Source organism: Pygocentrus nattereri, chromosome 24 (assembly GCF_015220715.1).
Source record: "Pygocentrus nattereri isolate fPygNat1 chromosome 24, fPygNat1.pri, whole genome shotgun sequence".
NCBI lineage: Eukaryota > Metazoa > Chordata > Actinopteri > Characiformes > Serrasalmidae > Pygocentrus > Pygocentrus nattereri.
This window is the reverse complement of record NC_051234.1, coordinates 7,445,355-7,473,201: the sequence shown is the minus strand read 5'-3', so window position 1 is coordinate 7,473,201 and position 27,847 is coordinate 7,445,355. Positions and strand designations below refer to the sequence as shown.

Here is a 27,847-nt window from a genome sequence, read left to right as displayed (position 1 = left end):
CAGAGCACTGGTCTACACGAAAGCCAACACATCAACCTTTATTTTGACTCGGAAGTACATTGAGGGCAACCCTCATTTTCAATGTAGCCGAGCATTTACAAAAACAGGGATTGACATGACAAAGAAAATAATAACTACATTTAATCATTTTAAATTAAAAGAAAATTTAAAATAACAGTGAATAAAAGATAAAAGTAGATAAAAAATAGAACGTGAGATTTAAATGGTAAGAAATTAAGATCAAAAATAGATAAGAAATTAGTAAAGTAATAATACAATATCACAAATGAAAAAAAAAAAGCAATCATAAAAACTTAAAATAAAATGAGAGGAAATAAATAAATAAATAAAAAGAGATAAAAAAACTAAGTAGAACTAATACAAAAATAAAAGTTACGGATAAATAGAATTAAGTAAAACAGGTACAGGCTGTCTGTAGGTGGTTTGATATTAAAAGTTTCAAATGACTGAGTGACACCAGTGACCTGAGTTTTAGTGTTTCCTCTAGTGAATTCCAGGTCACTGGTGCACTGTGACTAAAAGCAGATTTTCCCAGTTCAGTAAAAACTCTTGGTACCTGTGTGTCGTGTCACATGTCATGAAAGCAAAGGTTTTTTTTGCTTATTTGTTACACGCAGCTTCTTTCTCTAAACGAATTCCAGTAAACTCCACAGCTTAAAAGATTAAAAGTGTATACAGTACAATCTAATCTGATTAAAAATGTTAGGACTGAATGAGTTGATAACAAAAAGGAAGCAAGAATCAGCTGCACTTTTATGAAGCATTGTAATAATTGGCAAGATCCAGCGCTGCAGACATTCCACTGTTGCGCAATGTCGCTTGGCTTGAAATGTTAAGCAACAGTGGAAACAGACCAAACACACTGTGTACAGGCACACAGACACAGTTCCTTCCCGCAACACAGGCACATGTGTTTTTATATGTGTGGACGGGCCTTGTACATACAGTCCTACGCAAAAGTTTGAACAACCCTGGGCAAAATTATATGTTCTGCTGAAAATACACTATATTTCCAAAAGTATTTGCTCGTCTGCCTTCACGCACATATGGAATTGAATGAGATTGCATTCTTAATCCATAGGGTTTAATATGATGTTGTCCCACCCTTTCCAGCTATAACAGCTTCAACTCTTCTGGGAAGGCTTTCCACAAGGTTTAGGAGTGTGTTTATGGGAATGTTTGACCATAATTTGTGCGGTCAGACACTGATGTTGGACGAGAAGGCCTGGCTCGCAGTCTCTGCTCTTGGTCTGCTGAAGCATTAAGAGTTCCTTTCACTGGAACTAATCCCCCCTCCACCAAACCATAATCCCCCCTCCACCAAACTTTACAGCACAATGCAGTCAGACAAGTCCCGTTCTCCTGGCAACCGCCAAAATAAGCATCATCCATTGGATTGCCAGACGGAGAAGCATGATTTGTCACTCCAGAGAACACGTCTCCACTGCTCTGGAGTCCAGTGCCAGCGCTTTACACCACTATATTTGGCGCTTTGCATTGTGCTTGCTGATGTAAGGCTTGGATGCAGCTGCTCGGCCATGGGAACCCATTCCATGAAGCTCTCTACACTGTTCTTGAGCTAATCTGAAGGCCATATGAAGTTTGGAGGTCTGGAGCGATTGGCTCTGCAGAAGGTTAGCAACCTCTGCGCAATATGCGCCTCAGCATCTATCTTAACCATATCATCATGCGAAAATTTTGTGGGAATTTTACTTTAAATATGGCATTTTCTGCCAATTGTGATGCACAATTTCTATTTAAAATACTGGGGGGAAAAATAAAATAATGCATCAAATATAAAATGTCCCATTACTTTTGTACAGGTCACAATGTCTTTCTGTTTTTTATTTCTCCCAATATTTAACAGTATTTTCACACATAAAACTTCCCATAAGTCATTTTCAAAAGCTACCCCTGACATTAACCTCAGTAACCATATAGAAAATGGATCCTTTCAGTTGTAAACCAATGAAACAACAGATGCAACAGATGTGGGATCATTGTGTTCTTTTTGGCTACAAGGTTATTTTTAGCCTGAAAAATGTACAAAAACAAACACAAACACGTGGCCACACTTTTGGAAAATCCAGAGTTTCCCACACTGGACAGCAGCCACAGCCTGGGCCGTCCTGCCTGAACCTGCCCCTTATCCAACCCCTTGTCCAACCCCCACAAAAATATGGGCAAAACAAACACCCACACGCACACAGTCTTCAGTCAGCCTTGTGGCTTCTTAAGCGAATACAGTCCTGTGCAATTAACAGGAAAGCCACTGCTCTGAAGTCAGTGAGGAAACATACCTATTTTGAAATCACTGCGTGAAGACGAGTCGTAACAAAAAACAGCAGATTTGCGAAACACAGGGCTGGAAGAGAGGCAAATGGACACAAATGACCAACACCTATGACTCCATGAGAAATTAGGCAAAACAGTCATTTGAGCATTTCAGCATTCTGGAGTTTTTCAAGGAGACGAATCGGGTACAAGGGTTGCTGAAGAAGACGTTTGACTGTAACAGTTAAGAAAGCCTTGGAGCATCTTGGGAGACACTTCTCTGCATGTAAGTAACATTCTAACTCGGTCGATTTCTGATTGAAGTAAATTCTCCTAAGTACCTTGCTTTCGGCTATAAAACTGCTTCAATGTATCCTCTCCTCCTGCCAAAGATTTACAACCAGACTTAAGATGCCAATTGCAAACATCTGCTTCTAAGACCTGACCTAGGTCGTGTATAGTATACATAAAAAGTGCCAAAAGGGTTCTGTGGAGCATCTATCAATGAAAGAAACCTTAACCTCTTATTCCCCAGGGTATGTTTTGGTTCGTCCACCTGAATTTAAATGACCAAATTCTATGACGTTACTCAGCAACTGCATGAAATAAATGTACATTGTTATTCCATTTATTTATTTATTTTGGCCAACGCTCCCCTCAAATAAACCGAACATGTGTTTTTGACCACACATATCGCTTTATGCTTACAATTTACTGCTGAAAGCCAAACGTCTCAGATGCTCTTTCTGTTATTTTATAAAAGTAATTTTTTACAGAGCAGATCACTGGAGAGACGCCGTCTGTTTAAAGCTTACAGCCCAGATTTGTGGAGAAACGGGTCGACTTTCAGTAGAAAAAAACAGTTCAGCTTCTTTTATTATAAGGGTTATAATGACATCGTCTATTTGACTGGAAAGAAGAGTTACAGCCTCATACGACGCCCAGCTTCTGAATGTAGCTTATGAAATATGAACATTATGAAAAATATGACAAAGTGCGTTTCGAAACCACCTGTGGTTCCAAGGAGTTTACAGGAGGCTACATTAATGTTTTAAGAACCTCTGCATAAGGACAAGTTCAAAATGTTTCCAATGGAAGTTTTTCTCTTTTTTTTAGAACCACATGTTAAAACCAAGAGCCATTTAGGAACCTTCATTTTCAAGTGTATGTACATGACCAGACTACTTAACCATGAACTTCAAACCAAAGAACAAAGGCTTTCCTGTCAATTGAAACTTAAGGATGGACAGCCGTGTGCAAAAGTTTGGGCACCCCTGGTCAAATGACACATTTTGTGAATTTTCTAAGTAACAATAAGTAACATCTCCTCTACGCAGAACACACTCCTGCACATATTAACACAAAATTGCTGCCTCTTTTTGGACGTGGGGTGGGTGACTGGGGTGGGTGACTGGATCTTGCAAATATTTCAGTCGTAGAATCACAGATTTTCTCAAAGTTTGATTACAAGTTTGAATACGATTGAGAAAATTTTAAACATATACTGAACTGTTTGGGGGAGCACGGGGCTGGTTGGCACTGTTTTCACTCTTTGCTTCATATTTCAGCCATTGCATAATCCAACCAGCAGCAAATGAAAGCAGACCCTCTAACACTGAGTGTGTTTGCATGCACTTCATGATCAGTTAACTGTGGAAATTCAGATTTTGTCAGTAATCGGATCAACACGTTTACATGCGCTTGAGTAAGCAGATAATGGGGAAACTCCAGGTCTACATGAGTCCGACAGCAGTCAGACTTCTGCTTTACAACCAGCGAATAAACTCACAGAAGGAGACGTGATGTAAACATAATGTAAAACTCAAACTTCATACCACATTATTTTTTAAAAACATTGCGCCACTTTACCTGAAAATGTGCACATACGAAATCTAGAAGATATAGAATATTTCAATCCTTCATTTTGTAGCTCTACTCGCTTATTTTCCGGTACAGCCGCCTGTTCCATGTGCAGACTGAGAAATCCGAAAGAAATCCGAGTAAGAGTTCACATGCACTGAGAAATCTGATTACTGAGCTAAAATCTTTCTCTCTTCATCTGATTTCTTCATTGGATTTCTCGTTTGGAGTATCGTGTTTAGATTACCATTTAAACATTCGTATAACTGCAGAAATCCGATTGTGATTGTATTATTGAGTGCCTGTAAATCTTGAATACTAGAGCTCATAGAAGAGTGCTGGATGACCTGGAACAGGCAGCCCAGTGTTAACTGGATGTTTGACATCACGTTAAAATGCAATAATCAAAAAAAAAATGAAGTAACACAATTTTAACAAATAGAATCAGGTCTTTTAATTATTAGCCTTGCAAGCTTAGAGTTTTGGAAATTTCTGTAAAATTCAATTGATGCAGAGCTAATACAATTATTCAGAGTGGTTTAATGTGAAAAGGTTCACTGTGGAGAAATGTACTCATTCAGATGTCTTTACAGTAGTGGTGATAGGAACCAGGGGTCACCATGTCTAAAACACAACTATGTAAATATTGTATTTACCATCCACAAGCACCAGTGAACCTACATGTGTTTTCTGTGTATTTATATATAATGTTGATGATGCTAAAATAGTGGTAAATCTGAAAAAGAATTCTCTGGGGACTATTTTGCCTTTATAAAGTGTCCAGCATGTACCATGAATGGGTTTAAAAATGCATGTTTTAGGCCAAAATCGTCTATCAAAGCTATTGTAAAATATTCTCTCAGACATCAGGCAGCATATTTGTAATCCTTTAATGTTATCATTTTTGTGCGGGAGCATTTAGATGCATCAACCTCTTGAAATGCCTGGTTCCTATCACCACCACTGTGAGCAATTCTGACTTTTCAAGTTTCTCTAGAATAGAAGGCTTTACATCAAACCACTCTAAATGAATTTGTTTACATCTAATCCATTTAACTGGCATACATTTTGAAAAATTGGTGGAATTTACAACCAAAAAATATAGACATTGAATGGCAACCAAATGAAGTCTTTCAGCATCTCTCCTTAAAACATTTCTTTCAGTTGGTAAAGGATGAACTGTTGCTCATGTTGATGCAGTTGATTTACCACCTTAAGATCCATAATTCCCAATCAACTCCTTTTCTTTTTTATTTATGTGTAGATATGAAGCCAGACTCCATTACCATGACCACACTGAGCGGTCTGTGTAAGCAAGATGTGGTGTGTATCTTCGGCACGGGTGACTTCGGCCGCTCTTTAGGCCTCCGCTTGCTCCAGGCGGGGTATGAGGTCGTCTACGGATCCAGAGACCCCAAAAACTCAGCTTTGCTGCCCAAGGGGGCCAAGGTTATGACCCATGAGGAGGCGGCTCAGGCGGCCAGAGTGATCTTCGTGGCTGTTCATCGAGAGCACTATGACTTTCTGAGCTCTTTGAGCCTGGCTCTGGAAGGAAAAGTGCTGGTGGATATCAGTAATAACCTAAGAAGGGGTCTGTACCCACAATCCAATGCTGAATACCTGAGCACACTGGTACCAGGGGCTGTTGTGGTCAAAGCCTTCAACACCATCTCCGCATGGGCACTGCAATCTGGGGGGCTGGATGCCAACAGACAGGTATGAACAATGATGACAACATATGGTACTGTGCTAAAGTTCTAGGCATCTGAGGTTATAAGTAACGTTATTTAACCAGAAAGCATTTATTTATTCTTGTGATTTTTGATGAAATTTAGAATTCAATTACGTTTATGACATTTGGCAGATGCTCTTATTCAAAGCGACCTACAATTTGATCATTTTACACAGGAGGTAGGGTTAGGAGTCTTGCCCAAGGACTCTTATTGGGATAGTATAGGGTGATTACCTGAGCAGGGGATTGAAACCCAGTCTACAGTGTAGAATCAGAATCACAATCAGAATCCTTTATTGATCCCAGAGGGAAGTTTCAGTAGCAGAGATGTTACTGACTTCACTATACCAACCAATTCATGATTGCATCATCATATCTTGTGTTTTCCTGTTTTTATTCATCATTGTATTACAAGCAGTTGGAATCCCTGTGTTGTCATCCAGTCCTGACTGTTAGCTTACCCTGGTGGTCTCCAACACAGGCTCTAGAGCACTACCTTCCTGCGCAGCCTAGTTCCAATCACAATTTGCCACTCCTGCTCCAGCTAATGAATCTCTTTCCAAGTCTCTGATTTGTTGGATCTGTAAGGGGCAGGGCAGCTTATTGGCTAAAGTTGAAACTAACCTTTGCAGGAAGGCAGCTGTCCCGGACCAGAGGTCGAGACCACTGGCCTGGCCACTGGTCTGTAGTCTAATAAATACAACAGTGCTAGATAGCTTTAGTTTAAGTCATACCACAATCATCAAACAAAATCATTAAAAAAACACTAAAACACATACAAAACAGCACAAAATGGACACCAGTAACAGATTTTCACCCACTCAGTATCCAGATAGCCAAGCACCTTCCCAACCTTAGCTTTTTGGCTTGCTAGCAGTAACATTAGCTACCTGCCTCCCTTGTTGCCAATACCCAACAATCCACCCCAAAGCGGCTGTAGTTTAAGACTCAAAAGCCCCTTTTACCTTCACGATTTATAATCAGAGGGGGGTTTCCTAGCATTTAAGTCAAATACAGTCACTGTAATGACTATAGGATGTGTGTTGGTGCACCTACGTCTATTGTAGTGAAGTCCCAGGGAACATGTCGATGTAAAACAATAAATATGTTTGTATGATACTACAATTGAGTGTTATATTAAACATGCAGCAAAGTTAATAAAAAATATAATAACACAGCCCGAAAAATCGATTATCAGGCTGTCTGAGAACTGTCTGGTGGTGATATTAAAATTCTAATGAGCATGCATGATTGATGCCCTCAGTCCAACACCCCCTACCTGCAACTCCACTGAAGCAGAACTAAACAGCACAAGTGGAGAGGGAAACAGGCTGTACATATGCAGGTGGTTGGACTCTGCTGTGACCACAGCAACTAAAAACATCATCATTCTATTTTTTGATGATGTCTTAAAGACATGTGTGCAGGGAATCCAGGGAATGCTGCCATGGCTGGTTGAATCAACAAATGAACTGAATGGATTGATGGATGGACAGATGGCAGGCAGAAAGATGAGCCAGCTGAATATCCCACTTATGCTTGCTAGGGTAGCTTTCGCTTGGTTGTTAGCCTTTACTCTGTAAGAATCTCTGCTCAGAGGGGGATCGTGGTTTTCTTAAGGCTGTGTAGGTGGGGAAAAAACGCATGAGACTCATGATGGGTGGGGGTACTGCTTATGTACACATGACCCTAAAATTGGACCACCCTGTTAACAGTGGAAGAGGAGAATTCTGGCAAAATTCATCAAGTACCAGGCAACAGTCATAATGTAAGAAGTTACATATCACTGTTGTTGGAAGAAAAACCTCTCCAAAATGCTAACTTTACAGGAAAAGGAAAAAACCTACTTTACTTTGAATGTAAGTCAATGGAACCAGACTTTTTCCAAGCCATTTTGGGCCTTTGTTTTTGGTCCATTCATCATGAAATTTATAAACAATGTAAAGGACAACAGACACTTTCAAATTTTGGCAAAAACTGAAAAAAGAGGTTTTCTTCTCATAGCAGCAATATACTGGCCACTTTATTAGAAACACTCGCAGATCTGCTTTGCTAGTGTACAGTTAGGAACTGTAGTCCATCTGATGTCATGAATAATTTTTGTTAGCCCTGCAATAGTGGTCAGTTTATGTCGACAGACTGGACACTCTTGCATAGCGGACTCCCTTCAATCTAGCAGTGAAACTACACTCTGTCATCATCTACTTATGTTACGCTCCTATAAGGTAGGCAGACCTTATTAAGTGGCAAGTGAAAATACAAGGTGTTTCTAATATAAAGCGGATGTTGTAATGCAATCTCGAACAAACACAATCTCTGCCGTAATCTGTAATCCATCCTAAATCTTTGTCCGACATCAGTGGATCAAAGTGTGAAGTAACTGAAGGAACTGATCTACAACAAAACCCCAGACTTGTGTAATAATTAATCAAACCTCAACGCCTCCAAGCTGTAGCCTCTTCTCTCCGGATGATCTGAAACAAAACACCCAGGCCAGCGCTGGAGTTGCCGCTAGAATTGTCTGCTGCCATATTTATGGACGTGTTCCGAACATCCGGCCTGCTGTCATCCATGTTAAATTAGCTTTGGCGGGCAGGGATGTATGTTGGAAATACATCAGAATGGTATTGCACCTCCAGAGACGCGAATTTTGTTCTCAGCTGTCAGAGAAGCTGCTGTAGGTTCAGACTTCATGCTTCAAGTACGATCTCATCACCCTGGCAAGAAAGCAGAAAGCACAGCATGGAACTCGGAACACAACAAAGTTAGGCACTCGCAATGGCAGGGTAACACGGATGCGTAGGCGTATGTGTGGTTCGCTATTGTTACTGCTTATTATCTGTGAAATGAGGCCAATATCATGGAAAAGTCTCGCTCCTCCTCGTCAGTGGGGGGCCGGGGAAAATGGGTTCATGGAGTCTAAACCCAAGCAAGCAATTATGACCTCCCTCTGCGAGTCACTGGCCACGTTCTGTTAGCTCTGGGAGTGTGTGTGTGTGTGTGTGTGTGTGTGTGTGTGTGTGTGTGTGTGTGTGTGTGTGTGTGTGTGTGTGTGTGGCCAAATAAGGGTGAATAGGTACACATGAAATAGTTTAATGTTTACCTATAGTGCAAAGTAACTAATGTCACGAAACATTGCTAAACCCCCCTACCCTGCCCCCAAAAGTGCCTACCTGACAGATTTTTTTCTCTGTTTTGGGTAGCAGTATGTCCAGATTGACTTATGTTAAATAATATCTATTTTCTGTTGAAATAAGTACTTACTTTCTGGAGGTATTAATGGGGATTCCACAGTTTTTTTATGTCTGCAAAAGTAAATTAAGATGTAAACAAAGTCATTGAGAGTGGTTTGATGTAAAACGCTTCTCTTTCTGGGACACAGTCGCACTTGAGCTGCACGACTGACTCGAGACTCAACTCGGACTTGCCCTTGCCTGATTGTGAATCCTCGTTTTGAGGAATGCACACCAGCCAAATGAGTTAGATTCGAACCAGCCAATGTAGCAAATGAATAAACTTGGTATATGCAGTGAATGTTGTTGAGTGTTGAAAGAAAACAGGCAAAATACAGTGAAATGGCTGGGTAAGTTTTAGCTGAAGTTTTAGTAAGTTATAGATTTTGGGTTTTTTTTTAAACTAACTAAAACTTTACATTAATTACCTATTGCATTAGCCAGCTATACAAACTACAAACAAACCAGCTGTTTCAAGTTGTTCTGCCCCTTTTCCTCTTTAAAGGTGCCGCAGGGTTGAAAACTGTATTTTCATGATCATAGCTCAGTACATAGAACTGACAAACCGGTGTCGCCTTCTTCCAATACACATTCCGCATTTGCAAAAGAAGGTGGTGAAATAGGCCAATTCCAATATCCTAAACTGTTATGCAACACTCTTGGCTTATTATTATTTACACCCCGTTCTTTTCACACACAACTATTTCAGGAGTTTACTGAGAACGGTGTGTACAGCGAAAAGCTTCCCGGCTAACAGCTTGTGGGTCAGAGGGGTCAAAAGGGAATGAGGAAAAACATGCAAGCAGACAGATGGGCCCAACCAGGCAATTCAACAACAGAGTGTACCATTTACCGGGCTTCGTCTCAAATGGCCTACAACACTCATGGATCTGTCAGGTGCCAATGCTGTCAGTGAAGAACAAGAAAGTCCATGTCTGGTGGGCACAGAAGCATCAAAACTGACTCCTGAGGAGGGCTAAAAAGCTGACTTGTCAGACAAATCTGAGTTGCTCTTCCATCATCCTGATGGAAAAATCAGAATTTGGGAACATGCAAGATGAGTACCTTGAACACTATGTCCAAAAGTTTGTAGACACCCGTTCATTAAGGCATCCGTTGGGAGGTTGTTCCCTCTTTGCTTCATTAACAGCCTCTACTTTTCTGAGGAGGCTTTACACAAGATGTCAGAACATTGTTGTGAGGGTGTGAATGCATTCAGCCACAAGAGCATTGGATGGTCAGTTCTGGATCACTCTGGTTCATTCCGAAGGTATTGCATGTAGCTCCACTCCCGAGAACACAGACACTCTGCTTCACAGCCTAATGCTGGAAGCTTTAGCCTTCTAGCCAGTATGCATGGTGAACTTAGGCTCATGTACAGCTGCTCCAGAGCATCTTCTGTCTTAGTAATGCTTTTCTATTGAGATTATACAAGCTGTGTGTGCTCAGCTGCACACCTGTGTCAGCAACGGGTGCTTCTTAAAGTAGCTGGATTTGTTCATTAAAATGGGTGTCTGGATATTTTTGGACATACCTTGTATTGTATCTCACTGAATCCTTCCAGCAACATGACAGCAAGTTTTTATTGCTTCAGTGAATTTCACCTCTATAGAGCATCGTTGACTGAGCTGTCCAATTTGCAGTAACCTATGCAATAGCACTTCCAGCTTCTTGTAGAATCTACACCCAGACAAATTTGTGTTATACCAAAAGCCAAAGGAAGCACAACATGCCACTAGATTAATGTAGTTTAGTGCCACGCTCACATTATACAACCCCATTACCAAAAAAGTTGTGACACTGTGTAGAATGTAAATAAAAATAGAATGCAATGAAGTGCAAAATGAGTAAACCATATTTTTAAAGGAAAAGTACTACAAAGCCCTTTTTGAATTTGAGGCCAACAACACATTCCAAAAAAGTTGGGACAGGGGTATGTTTACCACTGTTCTTCATCACCTCTTCCTTTAACAACACTCTGTAAGCATTTGGGAACTGAGAAGTTTTGAAAATTAAATGTTTTTCCATTATTTGTTTGATGCAGGATTTCAGCTTCTCAGCAGTTCGGGGGCTCATTTGGCATATTTACCATTTCATAATGTGCCAAATGGAGCGAAAATAAACTCTATAGCTACACAAAAATTTGCAGGCACAACAGCTACTAGCTACATTTCATAAAACTGTAGTGGCTACAGCTACTAGCTACTTATATTTGTAGCTAACCAAAAAAAAGTAGTGCGCTACTTAGCTACTCCCCCATCCCTGTCTGGATGGCAGTATATCTTGCCAAAACATGTCAAGAGGCTTTTATTGTCATTCCATCTATGTACAAATACACAGTATAGTGAAGTTACGTTCCTCCAGAAACAATATGGAACAACAAGGAGTGCAAACATGCAGACATAGTGTGCAAACAAAAAATTTAACTAGAAACAATATAATAAATACGATAAATTAAACAGACATTAAACACAGTAAACACACAGGACAGTGCAGTGCCGACACAGCGCACGTTTCTGGACGTGAGGTAGTGAGAATAAGGTGCAAAGACATTAAACATGCTGTGATCTGTGAGTTTATGCAATGTATACAACGTTCAGCATTAATGGTGCCTTCACAGATGTGCACGGGTTCTGTTTTCTCAAGAACTATGTTCCTAGGCCCTATGTTGCCAGGCTTCTGTGCACCCAGGGCCCTTTGTTCTCTGGGTTCTATGTTCTCAGGATCCTATGTTCCCAGAGTTCTATGTTCCAGGGCCCAGGGTTATATGTTCCCAGGGCCCTGTGTTCCCAGGGTGCTATGTTTCCAGGGCCCTGTATTTGCAGGGTTCATGGTTCCCAGGCCCCTATGTTCCCAGGGCCCTATGTTTCCAGGGCCCCATATTCAGATCTCCTATTTGATACATACTATGACAGAGATCCCATGGTGGTTGATGTCAGTAGGATCACCAATGTTTATACAGGGAACCAAAAAGTGCAGATTATTCAATAAGAACACAATCAACGAGCCTAGCCCCAGTGAGCTAATTGGCTAAGCAAACGTTGTAATTCAGATCATTTCTGAGAATGTCAGGTTTAAGTGTGATGCACAGTTGTTCTTGTTTTGTTATTAACTAATTGTGTTAATTTGTTGTTAACTAATTGAGCTATTACTAACCGTGCAACCCCTTTGTTGCTAAATAGTGAGTTAGCAGGATAAAGTAGCAAGCTGTAGATGGAATCAGAGGCACACCAAAGGGGAGATGGTGAGGGCAAGCTGACAAGGTCATGCTGAACACACACAAGTTCCGGCTCCTTCCCCCCAGTGAGGTTACATTCCATGTACCAAGAGCCAGTTTCTGCCAAGGGGGCCTAGGCCACCAAGGGCCTCCCTGCAATCTCCCACTGCCAACACTGCAGTGCTGTATGGCCACCAGCATTTTCAAACTATGTCAAAAATACAAGGTTTTTTCTGACAGTAGTGATATATATGTTTGTAAATATACCAAAGTTAATGTAATTTCTCTTAAGTTATGTTAAGAAAAAATGATTGAGGTGGCATAAAGCTATTTCGCATGAAATTTTTAATGGGGGTACATAGAGCCCTCTGAATACTCCCACCCCAGAGACTCAAAACCCAACTTAAACATTAAGCAATGTGTGAAAACCTCTGATGTGTCCAAATAAGGATGAACCAGTACACAACAACAAGCTTAATGTTTACCTATAGGGCAAAGTAACTACACACTGTGCTAAACTTGTGTAGTACAGAGAGTCTGCAGAGAGGTTCATTGCAAATCTGAGCATTTCATCAGTGATGCATCAGGCCCATGCTGGTGCCAAGGGTCTTTGAACTTTGACGAGCAGTTGAGATTTGGAATCGTAGGTCAGCTGGGAAAATGAATTATCTGGGTCATTGTGTTGAAAATACAAACAGAAGTCTGCTCTTCAGAAGAAAAGGACTGAGATAACATTCCCAGATCCATTTCTTCATTTCTTTTCCTTTTTTGTATTCAATTGCTTTCAAGGACAGCACTGAATTATAACATCTCAAACCCAGGGGCTTTAAGAACTCACACAAATGAAAGTGGATATTTTTTGCTCTGAGCCACTTCTGACAACTTGTATTTCTCTGCCTCTCTTGCTATTTTACCTACGCTCCATGTCAAATGTTTGAGGAGTTTCTTTTTTTCTGCTACACTACACTTAAAGGAATAATTTGGCAAAATTTTTCTTTAGTCCACAGGTTTTGCAGGTTCCAGTCAGCAATTCTCTGCTATGAATCATTTCCCATCAAACCACTCTCAATGATTTTGTTTCCAAAAATCACCCGGTATTCTCCTCTCCCCACCATCTTTGTGGGGCTTTGACCTAGCTCAGAGTTTGGGCCCCGCCTTCCTGCCGGCTCTCATGGTTATCATCAGGGGGATGGACACATTACACAGTGATTAATAGTTTTGATGTCATTGGAAAATTATTACAAAAGTTTTATGCCATTTGAAAACACCAGTGTGGCATGTGCCCACCCCCCTCGCTTCGTCCTCGCTCAGAGTTTGGGCCCCGCCATCCTGCCAGCTCTCACGGTCATCATCAGGGCCCAGGGGAGAGGTGAATGCTACAATGAATGGAAAATCATTCAAAAAGATATATCCCATTTGAAAACACCAATGTGGCATGTGCCCACTTCCCTCACTTCATCCTTGCTTGGAGTTCGGCCCCTGCCTCTGGCGGACGTCATTGTGGCCCGACTTCGGAGCGAGGACGAAACACCGTAAGGAGGGCGGGGGAGAACTGCGAGTGAGTGGGGGACAGAGTGAAAAGCCTGAGCTCTGCCCAGGGACACAAATGGCAGAGGTGGAGGACAACGATGCCAGCCACGAGAGCCATGAAAGCAGGGAGCAAGTTCTTTGTATTGAGTGGAAGTTTCAGGATGAATGAAGCAATAGAAATGGTGTAAAACATACCTGGAAAACGATCTCATTACCATAGTAGATCAAATTAAAATGATTTCTCCTCTAAAGTTGCCATTTCATAGGGGTTTTCATGATTGCGTTGATCCATTAAATCATTGCAAGCCAACAAATGAACATCGTTTATTTTAGTTTGAAAAACTAAGAATCCCAAAAATATTGATGAGCACTGTATTTGTATTTATCACCTTTGCAGGTGCTGATCTGTGGCAACAACCCTGATGCTAAGCAAGCAGTGGTGGACATCGCCCACAGTCTTGGCCTCACCGCCTTGGACCGAGGGTCCCTGAGAGCAGCTTCTGAGCTGGAGGACATCCCCCTCCAGCTCTTCCCCATGTGGAGACTACCCTTCCGTATCGCTGTTGGACTGCTGGCAGTTTTCTTCATCTATGTGTTAATCCAGGATGTCATCTACAAGTGGGTCATGGAAAAGAAGGACATTTCTTTCCGCATCATGGTCTCCCTGGCTAATAAAGCGTTCCCGATGGTCGCTTTGGTGATGCTGGCGCTGTGCTACCTGCCAGGTATCATGGCGGCCTTCCTACAGCTCTACAATGGCACCAAGTACCGCCGCTTTCCCGACTGGCTGGACCGTTGGATGCTGTGCAGAAAGCAGCTGGGATTGCTGGCTCTAGCCTTCGCTTTCCTGCATGTGCTCTATACCTTCGCCATCCCCATCAGATATTATGTTTACCATCGCAGAGTCACCTTCACTTCCACAATAGTGAGTAATTGTGTTCTTTATGTCAGTGGTTCTCATCTTCAGACCTCGGGACTTACTGCTATGAGCAGGTTTATTCATTTTCAGCCCACATATGAAATCCAACCCATCAGGGCCTCTCCATACACAAAGACTGTGTTCACATTACCAGGACAGATTTGTGCCCTAACATGTCTCAGATCTGATGTTTTCAGGGCTGTGTGGACACAAATCTGATCTTTTTCAAATCCGACCTGAGCCACTTTCATGTGATGTCCTAAATCAGACATGTATCTGATTAATGGCCATGTGACCTTAATGTGATGCTCAGATCGGAATTCGTGTGCTTTTTTTCCACTGCGCCATCATTCAGCGTTACCATGGCAGCAGCGCCGAACAGATGTGAAAGCCTATAAATGATGGAAAAGCAGCTCATCCCACCTTTTTCTCCTTCGTCTCGCTCTAATAATGAAGCTGAGAGATGATCAGAGTTAATGATCTTCTCAGCGAAGCTCGTTCTGCTTGTTAGTTTGTGCTGATGATGCACATGACTCATTCACGTGACGTTACTGAGTAGGATGAGCTCATGAGGGTCATTTCAGGACACCGCTTTTTTCACATTAATGACAGGTTTCAATCACTTACCTAAACTAAGTGTGAACCATCATGTCAGAGAGGTATTTGAGCAACGAGGCTTGTAATGTAAATGTAGCCAAATATGTTCCATCCATCTATCCATCCATCCATCCATCCATCCATCCATTATCTTCCGCTTCTCTGGGATTCGGGTCGCGGGGGCAGCATCCTAAGCAATGAGGCCCAGACCTCCCTTTCCCCAGCCACTTCTACTAGCTCTATAATCACGCCAGCGTGTCCTGGGTCTTCCCCGGGGTCTCCTCCCAGGTGGACTTGCCTGTGACACCTCCCGAGGGAGGCGTCCAGGAGGCATCCTAACCAGATGCCCGAACCACCTCAGCTGACTCCTCTCAACGTGAAGAAGCAGCGGCTCTACTCCGAGTCCCTCCCGGATGACCGAACTTCTCACCCTATCTCTAAGGGAGAGTCCAAACACCCTGCAGAGGAAACTCATTTCAGCCGCTTGTTTTCGCGATCTTATTCTTTCGGTCATTACCCAAAGCTCATGACCATAGGTGAGGGTGGGAAAGTAGATTGACCGGTAAATCGAGAGCTTTGCCTTATGGCTCAGCTCTTTCTTTACCACAACAGAACGGTAAAGAGCCCGCCTCACTGCTGACCCAGCACCAATCCGCCTGTCAATCTCCCGCTCCCTTGTACCATCACTCGTGAACAAAACCCAGAGATACTTGAACTCCTCCACTTGAGGCAAGAGCTTATCCCCGACCCAGGGAGGGCTCTCCACCCTTTTCCGCCTGAGAACCATGGTCTCGGATTTAGAGGTACTGATTCTCATCCCGGCCGCTTCACACTCGGCTGCAAACCGATCCAGCGAAAGCTGAAGTTCGCGGCCTGATGTCCCCAATAGGACCACAAACAGCAGCGATGTGACCCTGAGGTCACCAAACCAGACATCCTCCATCCGCTGACTGCGCCTAGAAATTCTATCCATAAAAATTATATATAGAATCCGTGACAAAGGGCAGCCCTGACGGAGTCCAACTCTCACAGGGAATGAGTCTGACTTACTGCCGGCCATGCGAACCAAACTCCTGCTTTGTTTGTACAGGACCTGAATGGCTCCTAGCAAAGAGCCATGTACCCCGTACTCCCGAAGCACCTCCCACAGAATACCCCGGGGAACACCGTCGAATGCCTTCTCCAGATCCACAAAGCACATGTGGACTGGTTGGGCAAACTCCCATGAACCCTCCAGAATCCTGGAGTGGGTGAAGAGTTGGTCCAGTGTTCCACGACCAGGGAGGAACCCGCACTGCTCCTCCTGGATCCGAGGTTCGACTATAAGCCGGACTCTCTTCTCCAGTATCCCTGCATAGACCTTACCAGGGAGGCTGAGGAATGTGATTCCCCTGTAGTTGGAACACACCCTCCGGTCCCCTTTTTTAAAAAGAGGCACCACCACCCCAGTCTGCCAATCCAGTGGCACCGCCCCCGATGTCCACGCAATGTTGAAAAGGCGTGTCAGCCAAGACAGCCCCACAAAATACAGAGCCTTGAGGAACTCAGGGCGGATCTCATCCACCCCTGGAGCCTTGCCACCAAGGAGCTTCTTAACTACCTTAGCGACTTCGGCCTCAGTAATGGACAAGCCTATTCCCATGTCACCAGACTCTGCCTCCTCACTGGAGAATGTGTCGGTGGGATTGAGAAGGTCCTCAAAGTATTCCTTCCACCGCCCAATGACGTCTTCAGTCGAAGTCAGCAGCACACCATCTCCACTATATACAGTGCTAGTGGTATAGAGCTTTCCCCTTCTGAGTGGCCTGGCGGTTTGACATAATCTCTGGCCCTAGGTCTGGCTCCAGGGTGGGGCCCTGGTAGCCCTGTTCCGGGCAGGGTACACAAGTCCTGTTCTTGTCTTTTCATAGAGGGTTATTATGGATCACACTTTTTCTGACCTGTCACCTAGGACCAGTTTGCCATGGGAGACCCTACCAGGAGCTTTTGCTCCAGACAACATAGCTCCTAGGATCATTCAAGCACGCAAACCCCTCCACCACGATAAGGTGGTGATCCATGGAGAGGGCCAAATATGTTCCTTCACAAAATCTGTGACAAATTCAGCAATGTGTTTTATATAAACAAAGCTTTAGCTTTATTGAATAAAAAAAACAGGCTAACATAAAAGATATGACAGTAATGTAACGTAGTCCATTTACTTGAAGTTATTGTGAATTAATAACCCAAGTTAACCAACATATATGGCCTTACCAAGGCTAGCTTCAAGTTCATATGCGAAGGTTAAAAACAATCAACATAAAGTTGGTAGCTCCCAGCTTTTAACCTTTTTTGCCATAAGATTAACTGCATAGGCTAAACGCTAGATTCCAAACCCCTTTGAAGGCTATAGCTTCAGGCTATATTCAACTGAAGCAACCGAGTCAGTTGTAGCCTACCTTAGCACTGTCTTAATGTTCTAGTTATAATAGTGTGGCTGTCAGAAATTGCAATTACAAATTACAAATACAATTCAAAAACGGACGAAAAATCTGCCGATACAAATATAATTTATTGATCACTGGTTGAACATTTATGTTTTGTCAAGTAAACCAGAAAGCCATTTGTACATCCCGCTGACTATCAGGATTTACCCTGTATGTCCAGAGTGACTTTGAGGACATTTCAGCCATGATTCAGCCTGTAATCCAGTTCAGAAACCACTGTTCATATTTTGTATTTACATCCATTTTAATCTCCATTTAAATCTCCACAGCAATGTGTCCACACAAACACATTTTAACAGATTTTTTTAATCCAATTAATAATATTTATCTCTGTCTTTCAGGTTAAATAAAAACAGAATGCCATGATGTGCAAACCATTTAAACTGTATTTTTTAATTGAATATAATACACAGACAAAATATGAAATGTTGAAACTGTGAATTTTTATTGTTTTTTGAAAAAATATATACCCAATTTGAATTTGACAGCAGTGACATGTTGGGATAGGGGCAACAAAAGACTGGTAAGGTCTATCATGAAAAGAAGAAGCAGTACCTAAATAGGGTATAGAAATGCCACCACCTTCTCTGGGCCTGAGCTCATTTAAGATGAGTCATAATCTGAGCTTTTTTTTTTGGAAATCACGGATTCTGCATCTTCTGGGCTAAAGAGGAGAGGGACCATCCAACTTGTTATCAGTGCACAGTTCAAAAGCCAGCATCAGTGATGGTATGGGGCTACATTAATCTACATGGCATGGGTGACATGCATGTCTGTGAAAGCACAATTTATGTCAACATAAACTTCCATCCAGATGATGTCTTTTTCAGGGAAGGTCTTGCTTATTGCAGCAAGACAATGCCAAACCACATTCTACATGTAATAAAACAGCATGGCTCTGTTGTAAAAGAGTCCAAGTGCTAAACAGTCCTGCCTGCAGTCCAATTCTGTAGATCTGCAGTCCATTTGGTGAATTATGTTGCATTTTGAGACCCCAAACTGTTGAGTAGCTGATTCCAATATCATGCAACAATGGGGAAACATTTCACTTTCAGAACTACAGCAGTCGGTCTCATCCATTCCCAAACACCTACAAAGTATTGTTAAAAGAAGAAGTGACAGTGGTAAACATGCCCCCATCCCAACTATTTGAAACATGTTGCTGGCATCAAACTCAAAATGGGCATTATGCTTCAAAAAACAATAAAATTTCACAATTTCAACATTTGATATGTTGTCTTTTTGCTGTCTTAGATTTATTGAAGGGAATAATCATGGACCAACTAAGCTGTAGGTAGGAGTTTGTAGCAAGCCTGCCTCATCCAAGTGAAGTGGTCATTAAAACCGGTCCTTTTACCAGCCATAATGTGTTCGGCCTGCTCCAGCTTATTAATGTCTTCAGAAATCCTTCATTGGCTTGATCAGGTGCATAAGTGTTAGATAATTAGACACCAGATAGGCTGGGGCAGTGTAAGTGACCACTACACTAGATTAGGGGTTTTATACTCCAATCCTGGGGACCCCCTTGCCCTGTACAGTTTGAAGTTCCCTCTACCCTCAATACACCTGATCCAAATGAAGAGCTAATTATTCAACCCTTAATGAGCCAGGGCAGATGTGTTGAGGGTAGAGAGAACTTCAAACTGTGCAAGGCATGAGGTCCCTAGGACTAAAATTAAGAACCCATACTCTAGATAGTATGTGGCCACAAAGAAAGCGTAGAAAGTTTGCAAGATCTCCTTCAGAAGGCAATGAGTGAGTTTACATGCATTCAATAATCCGATCGTAATTGGATTTCTGTAGTTATCCGATTATTCAAATGGTCATGTAAACACCACGCTCTGATCTAGAAATCCGATTAAGAAATCTGAGAAATAGTGCTAGATTTAGCTCAGTAATCAGATTTCTCATTGCGTGTGAACTCTTACTCTGATTTCTTTCGCATTTCCCAGCCTGAGCATGTGCGAAAAAGAGCGCGGTAATAGAAACAAACAAGCAGTGTTACAGCGAGATGTAGCACAATACTTTGAAGAGGCTCTGAAACCAAACATGAAAAAAAAAGATTTAAGTATTCTTTTAAATGATGTATGTTCATATATTCAGTTAAAGTGTCACAATGTTTAAAAAAATGCCTCATCATGAGGTTTGAGATTTTATGTTTATATCATGTAAACGTCTGTGAGTTTCCACGTTATCTGATCTGGTTACTGTCTGACCCATATAGACTCAGAGTTTCCACGTTATCTGATCTGATTACTGTCTGACCCATATAGACCCAGAGTTTCCACGTTATCTGATCTGATTACTGTCTGACCCATATAGACTCAGAGTTTCCACGTTATCTGATCTGATTACTGCCTGACCCATATAGACCCAGAGTTTCCACATTATCTGATCTGATTACTGTCTGACCCATATAGACCCAGAGTTTCCACGTTATCTGATCTGATTACTGTCTGACCCATATAGACCCAGAGTTTCCACGTTATCTGATTACTCAAGAGCATGTAAACATATTGATTGGATTACTGACACTGATTTTCAGCAGTTATCAGATTATTATGTGCATGTAAACCCATTCATTGTGGTGCTTTTATTCCCAGTTTAGTGTTTTACGATACTAATTCATCTGTGTCTCACACCAAAAACCAAAATTGTGCCAAACATAAGGATGGTATCACGAAAATCAGTGTTATTACAGAAGCTTTCTCCCAGACTGATTCCTGCAGTATATAGAGGGCATGGTAAATGCAGAAGAAATCTTGGTTACAAAGACCAAGATGTGGACTTCTACTCAAGTATGCACACTACAGAGAATGACCCAGCAGCTGGCACGATGAATCAAACTAGCATGCCTTCTCTCCCAGCAGTAATTCATGCAGTAACTGAGCAAAAGGTTAAATAATATATGACTCGATATAAATGTGACTCACCTAATTAAATAATAACGAAGCAGCTAGAGAAAGATGAAGGTATGACTGAAAAACAAGAAGACACAAACGACAAAAACGTGAACATGGATGGCAGTTACTACTGGGTCAACGAAAGCTTGTATAGTCAGTCCAAAGGGTCTCAGAAAGGGTCTGCTTTTTTGACATTGAAATGCCAATATATTGATTCACCTGTAGTATTAGGCAATATCAAAATGGGTGTACTTACTCAAAAAATGATTCATCACAAATTGCTAATTACTCCTCTCAAACTGTAACAGGTTCCTGGACAAAGTGATGTCATCACTTATTACTTCTATGTTAGACTCTAAAATTTGTGGCAGCTGTGAGTCAAAAGGCAAAATCCAATAGTAACGTCAGCACTTTATTTGGACTGGAAAAAAACAATCATAGTAACATAAATCATTAACGTAATATTAATAAAGGACTCCCAACAAGCTGTTAGCCATTTTGGACAAGACCTCACACCCTCTGCATGCTACGCTGGACAAATAGAGAAGCACATTTAGTGTCAGACTGTTATATTGTCATATTACCCAGCCCTACTTTCCACCAAAATACCATAAATGCCCGAACTTAAAAAAATTAATAAAGCAAGGAATGTTTCTACAACAGAATTTCATGTAAGCATACAAACTTTAAAGCTTCCAAGACGCTAACCTAGTAAATCGCTCTGTTCCAGATCAAAGAGAATAAAACCTACGAGTTCGAAAACATCATGGCCTGGCGCTCCGACTCCTACCTGGCTATGGGAATGCTGGGATTTGCATTGTTTGTTTTGTTGGGAATCACGTCTCTCCCATCTGTCAGCAACTCACTCAACTGGAGAGAATTCAGCTGCATACAGGTATTAAAGCCAAAGCTCAATGAATATTTTACACCACAGAGAGCGGTGAATCCAAAGTGTTAGTCATAATGAGATTCTGTATGCAAACATCTAATCGTATGTTATCACACATAGAGATACATTTACATACTTCTACATATGATGTGTTGCTCCTTCTTGAATGCTTTTCATTTCAATTCCAGACTATACAACTCTTCGTATGTATGTTATTCTACAGTTACCTGAGATCTGAAGGATTATATATGGTCTTTGTTGTAGCACGACTTTGCATCTCTGAACTGGCATTTTTGCAAAAGAGGGAAAGATGTTCTTAACTTTAATGTACAGCAATGTAAAAAGGTTTTACTACTGATAATTTTGGACCATTTCTATTGGTAGATGTGTCAGGAGATGTTCACACAGGCTCCCAAGTGGCGCAACTGTCTAACCATTGGCCCTATCTTCAGGAGATCGTGAGTTCGATCCCTGGTGATGCTACAGCACAATTGGCCTTGCTCTCTCTGGGTGGGTAGGGTGGATCCTCCTTTTCCCCCCATCACTCAACGCGATGCTAGTCAGGGCAGGCGTCTGTTAGCTGACGTAACAGATCTGGCAGTTGACGCTTTCCTCTGAGCGCGTTCGGCTGTCCAATGGCGTTGTGTGAAGATGTTTCATAAAGAAGCAGTGGCTGGTTTCACAGGTCTCGGAGGAAGCCTGTGCTAGCCTTCACCCTGCTACTGTTGGTAGCATCATGTGATTGGGGGAGACCTAACTAGTGGGTGGAATTGGAAACGACAAAATTGGGTAAAAATCCAAAAATAAATAAATAAATAAAAATTTCATGATGAATGGACCAAAAGAAATGACCCAAAATGACTTGGAAAAAAGTCTGGTTCCATTGACTTACATTAAAGAAAAGAAAGATGTTCACACAATGGCAGTGTTTTCAAATGGTACAAAAAATTGCACATTGTCTTATACATTATTTTATATATTTCTAATGCATATAGCCACTTCAAATTGGCCTTGCACTTATACATATGACAATAATACTAAACAGAGATATATTAACAGGGAATAAAGTATTCAGAGACTATACTGAAATATACATTTATGAAAAGGTTAAAATGGAATGAAAACAGCTCCTGGTGTCGTTATAAAAGACTTTGCCATTGAAAGATTTTATGCAACAAGTAGGAATCATGATGAAGCTTGAAGAAGCTACACAACCAAAGCAAAGGCCTCAAACATCCCTGTCAGTGCAACTGGCTTGATAACATGCAATTGGAAAGCTCATGGAACCACAACTAATTGGCCCTTGATGGTTGCACCATGCAAGATTTCTCTCAAACTAATGATGAGGAAGGTAAGAGAGAAGCTGGTGGTCACTTGAAGAGTTGCATGATGACCTGAAAGCAGCAGGAACAATAGTTGCATAAAGACCAATAAGCATTGAGCTGCACCGCAGTCATCTCTGCACCTACACTGCATCCCAAGAGAACCATACTGTAGCGTCGGCCCCGAAGAAGGCCTGGACAGCATTGTGCATATGGGTAAAAGATCTTTTATTTCTTAACAGGCACTCTAACAGGCAGCCCAGCCCAATGTTACCCCAACATGAAACGCAGGGAAAGGGTAACATGAGAGGACATGATATTCAATAAGGGTAGAACTTCTAAACACTAATTAACCCCCTATGCTCCCTATGGCAATGCCACATTCTTACAGTGAAGTATGAAGGTGGGAGCACCAGGTTATAGAGCTATAGAGCTACTTTACTGCCAACTGAGGTATTAGATGTCAGTGATGGAAACTGAAGAGATATATCAGGACATTTCAGGGAGAATTCAGCTTCACCAAAAAGAAACTGAATCTGGGGAGATGATGGATGTTTCACAAGAGAAGGTCCCCAAACATTTAGCCAAAATAACTCAACTGATGTCTAAAAAAGGTGAAGGTGCTTGCATGGCAGGGCCGACTCCTGACTCCCGGAAATTTGTGGAGGGTTTCGAAACGTCCTAATCCCGGGAAATTCAAAAATGCCAAGACAAATGAGCCAAACTTGACCCATGATGCTACAAAAAGCAAATTCTTACCATAGAGATCTTGAAGCTGTCATTGCTAGGAATGGCTTTGCAACAAAGTACTGTTATTCATTTGTGGTGTCTGAATACTTTTTCCCTCATCATATCTTTGTTTATGCTTATAAATACGTACTTAGTTATATTTTTAAGTATAACATCAAAACACATTCCATGATAAAATTTGAACCAATTTTACGCACTGAAATTATATTTAATAGCAAGAGCAAAAGTATCTGAAGACTTAATCCCCCCTCACTGTTTATAGGACATTATTAAAGATATATTGTTTTTATTGCCACAGGGTTTGACCAAAATAATGAACCACTGAAAAATGACTATAGCCACCAAGAGTAAGACCATCGTGCTAAAAGGTGGCAACATGCTTTCATTATTAGCCACGGTAGCATTTTTGGTTCAATCTGTTCCCTCATTTCTTCTTGGAGGGATGGACTTATCATGGACAAATGAGCAGAGTAAGACAAACCAAAGCAATGGCTATGACACACATGCATGGAAGCTAGCACGACATCATTTACTTCATTCTAACTAGCTTTCTCCTTTCATTCACTGTTAGCCACATTAGCATTGTTCTCTGAACTAATCCTCATCCATGCTGTCTCTTATCTCAGTCTAAACTAGGCCATCTGACCCTGCTGCTGTGCACAGCTCATGCCTTTCTATATGGCTGGGACAAGTTCCTGAAGCCCGCTTCATATAAGTGGTGGATGCCGCCTGGCTACATGGTGTCGCTGGTGGTCCCTTGCGTGGTTCTGGTTCTGAAATTGTTCCTGATTACTCCATGTATGGACCGCACCATCACCCGCATACGTCAGGGCTGGGAGAGATCAGCTGGCATGCCACACAAGGAGGAGAAGAGCAGTCAGCCATTAATTCTGTAAAGGACGCTGAACACAGTGTGTTCTCTGAAAATGAAAGTTCCTCAGAAATTGTCAGAGGTGGGTAGAGTAGCCAGAGCCTATACTTAAATAAAGGTACTGTTACTGTAATGAAGTAATGGCTGAAGTAGAAGTAAAAGTAGCCTAGCAAAAATAAACTCCAGTATTTAGTCCAAAGACTTTTCACATTTTAAGTTCCCTGTACAACCGGATCTCTAGCACAAAGTTCAACACCTCACTCTAACATGTAGATTTTCCTATGTGGTAGATCTCCAGCATCCAGGACTGACCCTGCTCTAGCACATCTAGCATCTATCAGCATAGAAACTGCAGGTGGTTTGACACTATTTCTGGGATCCTTTTGGTCTAATCCAGTGGTCACAACCCCCTGGAGATCTCCTTTCTAGCAGAAAAGAGGATCTCTCATCTAACAGGCTCATAGCCTACTTCCTTGAGACCAATGCATCTGGTCCAGCCAGAAGCAGGTGTGGCAGGTTGTGGTTGGAGACTCCACAGGAAGGCACATCTCCAAGGCCAAGGTTGGTGAACACTGGTTTAAAATTAAAAGGCTAAAGCCAAAAAGTGAGAAGTGTGATCAACAAATATGGAGCAAACGGATTGAATGAAGTGAAGCCCAGAAATAGGAACTAGTGACTAAATTTGGTGGTCAAAATGAAGGCCAAAGTAGCTTCTTTTCCTTACAAATAGATTTAATTAGAAGTAAAATCATCTCACAGGTGTATCCATCCACTAGAATTTACATTTACATGTTAAGTGTACAGAACTGAGCAGTGGCGTTACTACTGGGGATCTCTGGGGATCCATATGGCTCCTCATAGATACTGACACAATTGTAAACTCATGACTCAAAGATCCAGTTTCTTAACAACAAGCCTCACACTACACAGACAGTTATGACATCTCCTATATGGTAAACCGTGTTTAACTGGATCATTCACATCCCACAACATAATAAATGAGACAATAGTTAAAAGTAGCCTCGTTAACTCCTTGGAACCACTGGTGGTTCCACAATGCACTTCGTCATATTCTTCATAACTTTAATATTTTATGATCTACACTCAAAAGGTGGGTGTCGTACGAGGCTGTAACTGGGTTCTCTCTAGTTAAATAGATGGGTGATGTAATTTTAAACCATCATAGTAAAAGAAGCCGAGCTCACAATTTGTTTTCCACTGAAAGTCGACCTATTTTTCCGCAAATCTGGGCTATGAATTATAAACAGATGGCGTCTCTTCAGTGATCTGCTCTGTAAATATTATTTTTATAAAATAATACAAGCGTCTAAGATTTTTGGCTTTCAGCTGTAAATTGTAAGCATAGAGCAATATGTGTGATCATAAAACGCATGCATGCTCTGTTCATTTGAAGGGAGCTTTTACAAAAAATAAATAAAAAAAATAAAAATTTGCATTATTTCACGCAGTTACTGAATAATTTGCCTTACGATTTGGCCACAAATTCAAATGGAAAAAAACAAAATTTTTGGTCCCACTTTATATTAAGTGTCCCTGATAACTGTGTAGTTATATGTGAACAACTTATGCACCAACAGTGGAACTACTAATGTTTTAGTCACTGTTACAGGTGGATTACAGTAGGATGTCTTATGTAATTACACCTGTGTAGCAACTTCAGTTGTTCTATAGGTACAGTGCAATTACAGAGTGGTAATTATAGAATGGCAATTAATGTGATGTGGTTAGTTACCTTGTTACAACACAGTTATTCTACAGTAATTATGTAAACCAAATGTACTATGTTAAAAAACCTCTGATCTCATGTATCAAAAAGATATGCTTGTGTAATTACAAGAGGCAAAATATACATGTGTAATTACACAGGTACAGCTGTAATCCATCTGTAACACTGATTAAATCACCAGTAGTTACAGTTGTTAAATAGGCTATTGATGTGTAACTACACAGTTATTAGAGACACTTAATATAAAGTGCGACCCAATTTTCCCCTGGAGAATAAGAGGTTATTAACAGTAGTTTGTACATTTTCATCAGTAACTTTTTTCTTTGCACGGGGGGCCCTAAGATAGTAGTTATGCCACTCAAACTGAGCAAATGGAACTAGGCCCTACCCACCTCTGACAACTGCACTATGCGGACCTGAACTGATCGTAACAGTAGAGTTAAATTGATGGCTCATCACTGTTGTCACTGTCTATTGAAAAGGATTAAAATTAGGATTAAAATCCATTGGTTCTTCATTTAATTTAATTTCGTGTAGGTTTAAAACCTTCTTGATACGCACATATGCATATTAAAAGTAAAGGCCCCAAAGAGGGTCCTTTGGAGCCATGCTTGGTTCCTTCAAGAACATAATTTGTCCTACTGTACTAACAAAGAAACTTTAGGAACTTTACTTTCAAGAGTTTAGAGCACAGCTAGAGTAGCACAATTGTATTATACTGCATTAATCATCAACCATCAGCAACTTTATTCTGGTGGCTCTGCTGATCTTTTGACCCCTTCTAAGCTATCTAGAAGTCTCAGTAGGGCTTTCAGTGCTGTTTTCAGGGCACATTTCTCATAGTGTATAAAGCACTTTAACATGGCTTCTTAATTCCCATCGTTTCTGAGCTATTTCCTCACAAGCTTCTCTCAAAGGACGTTTCTCTTTAGATGTAATCGATCCGGCCATGGGCAGCAACTTCCTGCACTGTCTGCTTCTTTTCTGTAGAGAAATGCTTTCCTTTCTCTCTCATGTGGAGTAGAAAAGGACTGTCATTCATAATGTCAATCACGTGTCCAGACTGCGATACTCTTGTATAGAGCTTTGATAAAATACCACAGTCACATATAAAGCTTTTTTTTTAGTTCCATCTGCTTTTGTGCCAAGTATTCCTGAAATAAATAATAAAAACCGCAGTGTAAGATGCCTGTTTTTTCCTAATGAAAACAAACAGAGTGAATTAACACCTTTTAAGAAGTGCATAGTTTTTTAGCAGAGGTAAAAAATGTACGGATGTATGATGAACTACATCTGGAATGGATGCAAACCTGTGAATTTGTCCTCATTTCTACCACCAAGTAACCTGTACCACACATGAGTCAACCTGTGGTCACACCACACAGCCATTTTCTCGCTATTTTCTTTGTGGGGCTGGAGCCAAAGTTACCAGATTGCTTGTATAGTTTCCAGCCTATAAATGCTCAAAACCCACCAAACTGCATGTAAAAAGCCCA

The 27,847-nt window shown here is 41.4% G+C and overlaps 1 protein-coding gene across 1 annotated transcript; it reads left to right on the top strand.

Annotated features, from left to right (window-relative positions):
• Positions 1 to 2,243: 2,243 nt before the first annotated feature.
• On the top strand, positions 2,244 to 27,532 carry steap4 (STEAP family member 4). The gene is made up of 5 exons (XM_017695780.2): positions 2,244 to 2,581; positions 5,420 to 5,871; positions 14,265 to 14,792; positions 21,503 to 21,667; positions 24,360 to 27,532. Exons 2-5 carry the CDS (start codon positions 5,422 to 5,424, stop codon positions 24,627 to 24,629), a joined length of 1,413 nt encoding a protein of 470 aa, XP_017551269.1. The 5' UTR covers positions 2,244 to 2,581; positions 5,420 to 5,421; the 3' UTR covers positions 24,630 to 27,532.
• Positions 27,533 to 27,847: the final 315 nt, after the last annotated feature.

What these genes read in the sequence shown, in the direction of transcription:
- steap4 (XM_017695780.2), top strand. Translation starts at nt 5,422, where the DNA reads ATGAAGCCAGACTCCATTACCATGACCACACTGAGCGGTCTGTGTAAG. An exon ending in TCACCTTCACTTCCACAATA is followed by an intron (nt 14,793 to 21,502) that starts GTGAGTAATTGT and finishes GCTCTGTTCCAG; the next exon opens with ATCAAAGAGAATAAAACCTA. An exon ending in GAGAATTCAGCTGCATACAG is followed by an intron (nt 21,668 to 24,359) that starts GTATTAAAGCCA and finishes CTCTTATCTCAG; the next exon opens with TCTAAACTAGGCCATCTGAC.